At 36.8% G+C, this 11077-nt stretch overlaps 1 protein-coding gene across 1 annotated transcript in view; it reads right to left on the bottom strand.

The window, feature by feature from the left end:
- Window positions 1–444: 444 nt before the first annotated feature.
- TMEM106B (transmembrane protein 106B) overlaps window positions 445–11077 on the bottom strand; it is a 12287-nt gene continuing 1654 nt past the window's right edge. The window contains exons 2-8 of the mRNA XM_081147051.1: window positions 9770–9991; window positions 6350–6413; window positions 4856–5015; window positions 3944–4084; window positions 3654–3703; window positions 2659–2712; window positions 445–1702 (exon numbers count right to left, since the gene is read on the bottom strand). Coding sequence (XP_081003177.1) covers window positions 1564–1702; window positions 2659–2712; window positions 3654–3703; window positions 3944–4084; window positions 4856–5015; window positions 6350–6413; window positions 9770–9989 — 828 coding nt within the window. The 5' untranslated portion in view covers window positions 9990–9991 and the 3' untranslated portion in view covers window positions 445–1563. The remainder of the gene's footprint in view (window positions 1703–2658; window positions 2713–3653; window positions 3704–3943; window positions 4085–4855; window positions 5016–6349; window positions 6414–9769; window positions 9992–11077) is intronic.

Here is an 11077-nt window from a genome sequence, read left to right as displayed (position 1 = left end):
GTGTGTTTAAAGGCAGAAAGGAGGGCTTCATAATTATTAAATAATTACTAATAATTAATTAATATAAATAATTATTCATCTAAATCATTAAATACAGGATATGTTTTAGAGTTGAGTGTCAGGCTGATAATTAGGTATGTTCAGACCTAAGTTAGGCACTTGGGGGAGGGGGCGGGGGAACCTGATTCTTGTTACTAGGGAACAGAAAGAAACTAATCTCAAGACGCCCCACTTTTTTGGTATCATATCAGCCTCTACTCAGTGGTATGTATTTAAAAGGTACTTAGACCTTGGTGAGGAGGCAAAAAGCCCAACGCTGGTAAATGGTATTGAAAGTATAAAACAACAAAGTCAATAATTTACACTAGAAAACAATTTGAAATAAAATTCAAACCAAAAGTAGAAAACTTTAAAAATGTAACTGCTAGAGGCATGACATCCATGTGATATGCAAAGTGATTACATTTTTAATAGCATAATATAGATTTTATTTTTATACAGCCACCATCATTTAATGACAGGATTTCTTCGATAATTTCAACCAGGGAAATAATTTTCACCCCTAAAGCATTCATAAAATTGAGAAGTTTGGTAGCTAAGAGTTGTGAAGTGTCATCACATCTGGTATGAAAAGCAGTATTAAAAAGAAGTGGAGCATGAAACATCTTATTTCAAATCTACTTTATGCCTGATCTAGTACGTAAATGAAACATATTCACATTCTATAGGTTTCTGAATTTCACTTCCTGTTTTATTTTTATAAGCAACTTACTTTATTTTGACTCTGTATCATTTTATTTGACATTTATTAAAGCTGTATAAAAGCCATGCACAGTTTATTTACAATAATGTACATTATTATGTTTGAAGATTACACGGAAATTTCACAAAACTGTAACTAAAATGGAAAGACATGTGAAACACATTTAGAGACTTTAAAAATTTTAGGTACAGAATTTTGCAAAATATTATTTTGGTTTATTTATAAGTGTTATTCAAGCACTGGCTTGAAATAAGATGGATAAAAAATGCAAATGAGTAGAATTTCAACAAATGGAAAACTAAAATTGTTTAGCTAAAATACCATATAGTTGAAATACTTCCTTGTAGCAATGGGAATTTATAAAACAGGAAAAAAAGGTTATTCCTTAAAAGTCTTTCATAAAGAATAGGCTATTGGTAGTAAGTCTATAAAAACTTCCAGAAATAAAGTTTCTTGAATTACGTTCATCATCAAACTTATGTTTTTAGCAGTGACTGGAGCTTTGAATTTTAAATATTTATTGTCCTGTAGGGAAAGTCTCAGTTTAGGGGTTGGGGGAAGAAGAAAACCAATCAGTAAATTTAGATTCAAGTAAAGATCCTGGTACAAATATCATGAACTCAGAGTGGAGAGCTGCAGAAACTTGCAAGTCCACATACTTTTAGCTGTATTCTTAAAATAGGTGTGTAAACGTTAGGTTTGTTCAATTTAAGATCTCCTATCAGAAAGCAAGTACCTCATCCTTCAGAGTTTAAAAAATACCAACAGGTGTTTCTTCTCCTCCAGATGCATCTCTGTTTTTACTGTTGTGGCTGAAGCACATTCAGATATTCAGACTGCCCCAGCTGGTAAGTTGTGTTCCTCCCACAGTCGACGTACTGGTACCTCTCCTGGGATATCTGTTCAGGGTGTCCAAAGTATGTTGTTGTCACAGTGACTCTAAAAATAAAATAAATGAGGAGAAACACTGAGTAGTTACATGTAAAATCATACAATTCTCTCATCACAGAAAAGGTGTTAATCAAATGTTAGCTCATGGCCCAAATTCCAAACCTATAACCTACAATGTGTTAACAGCTTAGGATAACACACTATCTACAAACCAATAACATTACTTCTCCTCACTAATGCTACTGATCATTTACCACAGGCAGCGAGGAACTGGACGCTGAGTTCAGTCCTCTCTATCCCAATCCCTGAAATTTTCCCACGTTCTTGCAAGGTCCAGATTCACTATTCAGCAGCATGTGATCTTCTACTACTTCTTGATCTCCTATTTCCTCATTTGTGAAGTGGGATAATATTTATTCAACATCAGAACACTCTTTAAGCCTTAAAACCCAAGCAGATGGCATTGTAAAAATGTTGTGTATGCTCTAAGCCAGCGATTTTCAACCTTTTCATCTCATTGGCACACATAACCTAATCACTGAAATTCTTCAGCACACCAAAAATATAGTTTTTGCTGATCAGACAAAAAACAGGTATAATTTTGATTGATTTACAAATAATAATTACCTAGCCTTTCTGCTTTAAAGCACTTTTTAAAAAGTCAGGAGCTTATATTTGTATACAAATGTTTCTGGTACGAAGAATTAACCAATCAGACACAAACTTATTATGCAACATGACCAATAAGATGCAATTTATGTGACCTATATATTTATGATTCAAGACAGGGCATTCACACTGGACGGCTATTACCTTGTTGGCTGTTGTCATTTTTGTATCTGACAACCTAAGGGAAAAGAGGTCAGTGTCCCTGACTAAAAAGTCAAGTATTGCATGTTTTAAAAATTCTTGGGGCACACCAGTTGAAAATCACTGCTCTAAGCCAATGTTATAAATCTGAAATTTAAACAAAGAAATATCTTTTTCAAAAAACTCATACTCACTGCATCATGAGTACTATGTTATGCACTTTGATGGATACCAGTGTACAGAAATCACTGTTAAAGAGAAAACAATGTGAATAAATGACACCTGTGACATTATAAATTTAAAGTTTAATTACAATTCTTCTTCCTGTGTTAAAGCTAATACAAACTACTGAGATATAATAAGCAGTATTGGTTGAACATTTTCTAGATCTCAAATAATGATTAATATATTCATGATTTCTTATTCTAAAAACAAATATGCTTTCCTACTATAGCAGTTGTAGAGTTGTGTTAACATGGGCCATGATTTACTTTTACTTTTCTCATAAATGTTTCAATTGATTTTAGAGGGAGGAAGAGAGAGGGAGAGAGAAAGAGAAAGAGTAGATGTGAGAGAGAAACAGCAATTGACAGCATGCCTCCCATAAGCACCCCGATGAGGGGCGGAGTGGTGGGGTGGGATCAAACCGGTGACCTTTTGGCACTTGGGACAACGTTCAACCAACAAAGCCACACTGGTGAAGGCAATTTACTTTTAGTTTTTTTCACCTTTTGAAATTTCACTAACTAGTTTGTTACTCACAATTCTGTATCAGGCTGATGTCAAAAGATGATGAAAATTTATCACTATTTTACTTAAGAGAGTTAATCATTTAGAACGAATTTAAAAGCTTTAGAACTTCAAACCAATACATTATTCATTTTCCTACAATAAAACATCAACAAATAAGACAATATATGAGAATATGGCTTTCTTAACATAATAAACAGAAAGTGACATGGTATATATGATTCTAATGCTGAAAAATAAAAGAATTCTTTTATGTGTATAGACGTACATAAATGTCATGCATGTTGCAAAGGGAGAAAAACAGAGATGAGAAGCCAGAAGGAAGATTCCAAAATGCGGTCTTGTGACTGCTATGATTACGGGAGATTAAACATACACATATTCAATCCTTCATTCTTTATAATTTAATGAGAGAAAATTAATAAAAATGAGAACTTACTACATATAACTCATTTCCTCTGCTATGATAGTAGGTACTGTGTAATCAATCTGAAAGGCAAAAAATAAAATAAATAGACAGGATCACAAGTATTTCAGATATATTTCGTAACTTCAAAGAGTTCAGAAATCTCTCTAAGAGTCCGACAGATGCTAAGACTTTCTCTTATACATTCATGGAATACATCTCAAGGTCAAGTTTTTGAGGAAACCCCCACCTCCCTCAAGTTAGTACGATAAATAATCGAGACTCATTTAACCTCTCCAAAGTATTTCATGGCTGAAGCGTACCTGTTTCATATCCAGGGGACCAATATTTGTTATGTTGTTTAAGCGTGACTTTCCAATAACTGTTTTTGAAAACTGAACTTGTGCAGTGATGTTTTCAACTTCAACAGAATAATAGTTATTGTTCGTTATATTTAGTGTGTTCTGCAAAAGAAAGGAGGCAGAAAATGTACAAGTTATCTGAAAATAAGCAGAACAAACATGTGTTCAAACTAATTAAAAAAATGACATCAGTTGTGGCCATGTTTCATTATTAGAAGAAAAAAAAGTTTTAACAAAAATGTCAAAGAATAGTAAATGAACCATTATTTGGTTTTATGCATGAGCGCTATGTATACAATATGCTACAATAAGCAGAAAATTAAAAAAAAAAAAAGGCCCAGAAATGGTATAGGAATATAGAAAAATAAATGTTAGAAAATGTATTTGTGACCTTAGCAAGAATTCAATAAAAATAATTTTTAAATTTCATCTAAATTTTTACTAAATATTAATATAGTAAGTGAATTCTTATTCTAATAAATACAAAGGTGAGCATATAAAATGTTAAAGAGTACTTTACTTAGGTAACAGCTAGTCCCAACCTCTCCCATTCTAATTCACAACCGTCTCAAATTTGGAAACAAATGTTGAAAAGTAAAGAGATTGCAAATAGATTTTTTGCTAGTAATTGTTTAATTCATTTACCCTCCTAAAGGCATCTTCAAATGCTAAATGATTCTATATCACGACTGCCACTATTTCTTATTCGCCACTTTCAGCAGAACCAGAAATGATGGAGAAAGTCAATACAGCAGACATACAGAAAGCAAACCAACCAGTGTCGCATTTAATATTCTCTCAGCAGGGACAAAGGTGCTGCTTAACACCATAAAGAAAAGAAGGTAAGTACTTTTAATATAAATTTTTACTTACTGTGATATTTAAATATATTGTACGCTTTTCAAAGTCATAACTGACGTATGCTGACTTCACTCCAATGTATTTCACGTCGATAGAGCGAGGGAAAAGGAAAAACACAGCCAACCCGGAAATCAGCAGGCACACAAACACAGAAGCCATCACATACAGTTTTCTGCAAAGGAAAATGGAGTAGTTAAGTATATGTGCATCAAATACCGCATAAAGAAACATTTAGAGAGGATATTTTCAACTTGAAATTTCCCGCTATTATACTACCAGTATAAGATGTATTTTATCAACTTTTTACATTATAAAAGTATTGAGAGTAGGGTTGGGTTTAAAGTAGCCAAAAAAAAATGCCACTTTCTTATAATCACGTTCTTCTTGGCGTTAAAATGTTGTCCTTAGAAGATGTATTTACCTTGTTGGAGACTGGGATTTCAGGCTTATTACAGATGTAACATTACTGCAGTGATCCCCAAACTGGGCTGCACATTAAAATCACAAGGGAGGACACCCTCCTGAATTCACCAAAGCAGAATTTCCACCTGTGAATTCTGCCACTGTGATTCCCTGGAGCGACTCCTCATCAGAACCACCTCTGAAAAGCTCTTTAAAAAATGTTGACGTATCTACATGCTCATCAATTTCACCCCATTCGGAGCTATCCTGCTGCTATATGAGGTATCAAAAAGGATGGCCACGATGTGCAGCACATCCACTTCTACAGTTCTGAGGTGGTTTCTCTAGTTTCTGAGCCTTTTCTTCTCTCTGTCCATATCCTTGCCCTATGCAAACTGGATTCTACCCCAGCAGGTTCTTCCTGAGGATGTGCCTGTCCTTTTCTAAGAATTTTTACCGAGTTCCCCTCAGGTCTTTGAGGGCATAGGATGGACTGGTTCCTTCTGCTCTCACGGACCCTTTGTGGATCTCTCCGGCCGCTTCTGCACTCTCTCCAGGCTTGAGCATGAGTTCTCCCATTTTACCAGGTTATTCTCAGAGGTATTTGCTGGAAGTTCCCTGAGTGGGTTCCTCTTCTTTAGAGGTAAGGTGTTTGCTTTGGGAATCAGGGGTCTTCGGACTCTTAGGAACTCTTTATTTGCTTCCCTTCACAATTTCCACACAACTGCTCAGCATGTTAGGTCCTTGCTGTCATCATGGTTTTACTCTGTGGCTAGTAGGAATACCTAACATCCTTTTTTTGTTTGTCTAATAAACACATTTTTCTCCATGCGTGTTTCCTACTACTATTCTAGGTTTGTGTTTTAATAAATGGATTTGTGAAGGTTCAGATACTATGTTGCTTTCAAGACCTTACTTACCCTAACCAGGACTTTTTTATTTTTATGAAACAAAGCATATGAGAGCATTACTTAATAACCTGATAGTATTTTTTCCTTTTAATAGTGTTAACCAGAGTAATTATTATACATAATTTGAAAAGAAAAAAAAATACAAAAATAAAACACCCACCAAAAAAATTGCCACTTTCTTATAATCACTTACGTTCTTCTTGGCCTTAATCTCTGATCACTATATGGAATCAATGCCACCAGCTGGTTTTCTTGCCCTAAAAGTTAAAGTTTAAAATTTTATGAACATGATTAATTAAAAATATAACGGCTGCTCAACAAAGTCTGCTTTGGAGAGACCAAAATACCATGTAGCTCCCATCACATTCTTTTAGTAAACTGCTCTCAAAATCTTTAGAGAGCCCAGCGAGCGTGGCTCAGCAGTTGAGCATTGACCTATGAACCAGGAGATCACAGTTCGATTCCCGGTCGGGGCACACAGCCTGGTTGCCAGCTCAACCCCCAGCAGGGGGCATGCAGGAGGCAGCAGATCAATGACTCTCTCTCGTCACTGATGTTTCTCTCTCCTCCTCTCTCTGAAATCAATAAAGATATATTTTTTTAAAAACCTTCAGAGATTACCCAGTAGAAGTTGAGTGACAGAGCCAATAATTGTTTTTTTCATACTTAGATGTTTTGCTAATTGGAATAGTACAAAGAATGAGAAACAGTAATTCTTCACTAGGAAAAAAAAATCTGGAAAGTTCCAGCTTTTTAAAGACCTGAATTTACCAGGCTTTCCTTCAACCTCATAGTTTTCCATTAAGACTGATTTGGTTACCTGGATGAAAACAAAAGAAACATATTGCTTCCTCTGTATCCTGAAACCCCTGCAACAACAAGGATGCCTACACCATCTCCGCTGAAAACCAAAATTCACCCACACCACATCTCATGCTCCAGGAGCCCCCATGGAATGAGCCTTCCAGGACTCTTTAAGGCCACATCATTCTGTATTAAGTTACTTCAAAGTCCATCATTTATTTCTTGGGTTGAGCTAAATCTATATACTTCAATGGCTAAATGGATCATTAAATGCCAATTTTCCAATCTATCAGAATTGGCTCTTCCTATTAACTATTAAAGCACCATAGTCAAATTCTCTTTAAAAGGCTTCCATAATACTTCCAATATTCCTCAGACCCCTCCATAACTCTCCCCTCATTTATACTACCCCAACACACCCACATATAAATAAATATATATATTATGTATATATGTTTCTTTGTGTATATATACATATCACATCTTGTTAGAATTCATTTGGCTAAACTACAATCCTGGTTAAAACCAACCCATTAGCTACTATGCCTATCCACACAGTTAAATGCAGATAGCAAAAAAACATTTAATTATGCTCACTGGTCTCATTTTAGATCACTAATCAAGGGGCCCTTAATGATGCCCACAATCACACTATATTTCCTTAGTTCACACTCTCAACCTGACACTCTGAGACACAATTTCATAACTTCAGCTCTCTTTTGAAACGTCCAATACCTTCTTCCCCAGAATCTCAGAGCTCATGTGACAAACTGAAGAGAACTTCCACAAGTTCCTACCACCATATTGACCACCTATCTACTTCTGCGTCCACACACTCTACCTTCTCTCCTGTTACTTGTGCACTAGATCTAATAATTCTCCTGTCTCCTGCAACATAAATGCTTTCTCTGTGGATCATTCTCATTAGCGTACAAACAGTTTTCACTCCATCTTAAAAATCTCTCTGATCTCTCACAGCTATACTACTACTCTCCTTTTCTACATAGTAACCCCCACCCAAAACTCTCTTCCCACTATGTAACTTCGCTCCTATGCGCTCTTGATCCCACTCTATACACACTTACACAGGCTACCAAAACTGCTCTTTAAAGGTATGCAGTGGTCTCTACATCACTAAATCCAATGGTCAACTCTCAGTCCTCACGTTAATTGATCTATCAGTAATATCTAACATAGTCAACCACTCTTTGCCCCTTGGTATATGCTCTACATTTACCTTCTAGGACACTGCAATGCAGATTTCCTCCTCCTACTCTAGCCGCTCTTTTCCAGTGTCTTTGCAAATTCTTTCTCATGTAACTGACCTCAAAATGTAACGCCCCAGGGTTCAGTGTTAGGGGTTCTTCCATTTTCTATTCACACCATTGAACTTGGTGTTCAAGTCACCTGTGAGAGGACGATACCTCGGTCCTTGTCTTCTTGAGGAAAGATTGCAATCGAGAGACAAAGTGTAGAAAAGCAAGCAAGAATTTATTAACCTTAGCAAAAACACTTAGGAAAAGGAAGGGCCTAGCATAAAAGTAACAGGAGAGGCTAGGCTGGGCTGCTTGGCTCACTGGGAATTCAGAGAAAACGGGGCCTTGGAGACAGGTTCAGGGGGTTAGATCAGGACAAGCTGCTACTGCACATTGCTCCCTGGTTGCAAATCTCGAGAGGGTCCCTTAGGGTTTAGGAGATGCACACTTGTGGGGTGAGGGACGGAGAGGGGAAAGGGAATGGCATGAGTATGCTCCCTGGAGGGAGAGCACACTGGGACCTTCGTTTTCAGGGGTTTTAAAGGCTGGGCGTTTAGGGGAGGTCTTACAGGAGAATCAATAGAACATTCATCAGCTTTATGCTGGTGTACCAAAATGAGATCTCTCTTAATTTGTCTGTCCTTGGGTGTGGCTGGCAAATGGAACTAATTGGATTTCAGTTATCTGTCTCCCTGAATAGGGTGATTTAAGCCATCGAATCTCAGGCTGGGGAGAAGTGCAAACTATTTACTTTTAAGTTTCCTTCGTTTAGGGAAGACAGTATTTAATCGAAGGCTGCAAACTGCTGTTTAACTATCCGTCTTAGTTTCTCTAATTCCACTTGTCCTGAAATTTTCCTAGCTTCTTACTATCCTATACCACTCTACTCTTATTCATCTCAGCTACATACATAACTAAAATTGAGCTCCTGAGCTCTCCCCTGACATACACACTCAAACCTTTCCTCTATCCTAAAACTACTTCATCCTTCCAGTTGTTCAGATGAAAAAATACTTTTGGAGTCATCCTTGATTTCCTACTATCCACTTCCAGGCTGCTAAAAAAGCCCACTGACCATACCTCAAAAATATATCCAGGTAATTCCCCCCCCCCCCCCCACATTAATCCCTTCAACTAAAAGAATCCTTTTATCCTCAAACAGTTACTATCACTGCAAAGACAAAATCATCACAATCAAAGGCCAACTCAAATATAAACTTCCCCTACCCTAGGCATTTATCAGAGACTCTGTGAGAACTTGCATTGCCCCTGTGTCCCTCCCTTGGGGCTTCTCCAGAGTCACATTGTCAACTTTGACTAAGCAGAAAACAAAAGAGCAGAAAGATACTTTTACTATTTCCACTGTTGCCACTGCTCCCAAGGTAGCCTGCAAACAGCACTTGGGGATTATTCCCTTCTGACTTCCCCTACGATATGCCACAAACTGATTTTCCCCCCTATTTGACTTCATCATCATGTACCACCCCTCTTCGTGTAGTTCCTCTTGAGCAAATGCCTGGAATCTTTCTTTAAAGGGAAAACAATGCACATACCCCTAGGAATTCTTCCTGTTCCTTGACAAGTGGGGCAAGTGACACTGTCTCTTCCTGTAAATTCCACATATGGAAACTGAGAGACATCTCCACTTCTTCCATCTTCATTATGGACTTCACTATGAACCAATCCATTCCTCATGTTGTCAGTTGATGCAACTCCACCATAAGCATCTTCTTTATTTGAATGCAAAGGCAAATGGGAAAAAGACTTCCCCATGTCTAAAGAAAAAGAGTAATTTTACAGTAAACGTCACACACAAAAATGCAGACTCAAGAACATTATGGGGGGGGGGGGGAAGGACATTATGGGATACTTTTACCAATCTAATTAATTTAGAAAACTTCAGGGAATGTTCAAACAGACTACTTCGGGGATTCGAATTACATTCAATCAAAGTAATGTCTGAAACAAGGGAGCCATTTACTAGAGTCCAAAAGTTGTTTTCTAAGGAAATTAGTATCATATCAGACTTGTAATGAGAATGGGCTTTCAAACATTACAATTTAACAAGTCTACACTTTGGGTTCTCTGAAAAGTAACATGTGGGCTTCACAGTTTCTTAGAATAAAACACACATTCTACCTTTAAACCAATTAGCACTGAAGGTAAAAGTTGCTTTGGGCAGATAGCTAGGTGTTATATGTACTGCTAAGTAAATTCAAAGTGGTATTTTTCATCCTTTTAAAATTCATGCTCCTGCCCCAGCCAGTTTGGCTCGGTTTGGTTAGAGCATTCACCCGAGGACTGAAAGGTCCTGGGTTTGATTCCAGCCAAGGGCATGTACCTCGGTTGCAGGTTTGTCCCCAGCCCTGGTCTGGGTGCGTGCAAGAGGCAATAGATCGATGTGTGTCTCTCACACCGGTATTTCTCTCTCTCTTCCACTCTCTCTGAAAAGCAACGGAAAAAAAATCCTCAGGTGAAGATTAAAAACAAAAAAAATAAAATTCATGCTCCTTTGTGATAAATAAAATTTACAATCCCTCTCACCCACACATTTCTTGCTTTAAATATTTAAACAATTTCAGCAAAAACAACTAAAAAAATGAATTGTACAGGTTTTTCTCTCAGTAGTTAGCAGAATTAAAATTATGAAATTAACATTCCAAAATATTGAATATAGCTTACCCACATAAAAGAGCAAATTAGAATATTAATTTCAAAATTTCAGGATGACTATCAAAAATAACATGGGGAAAATTAAATATAAATTTAAAGCCACTTCTATATGTAATTAGCAGGAGTAACTATACAAAAGTAACCTCTGCACGTAGGTAATGCAATAACATTGCAGAAAGGTCACTTTT

The sequence above is a fragment of the Miniopterus schreibersii genome (genome assembly GCF_964146895.1).
Source record: "Miniopterus schreibersii genome assembly, chromosome: 9".
In the NCBI taxonomy this organism is placed as follows: Eukaryota; Metazoa; Chordata; class Mammalia; order Chiroptera; family Miniopteridae; genus Miniopterus; species Miniopterus schreibersii.
This window is presented reverse-complemented; position numbering and strand designations above follow the sequence as displayed.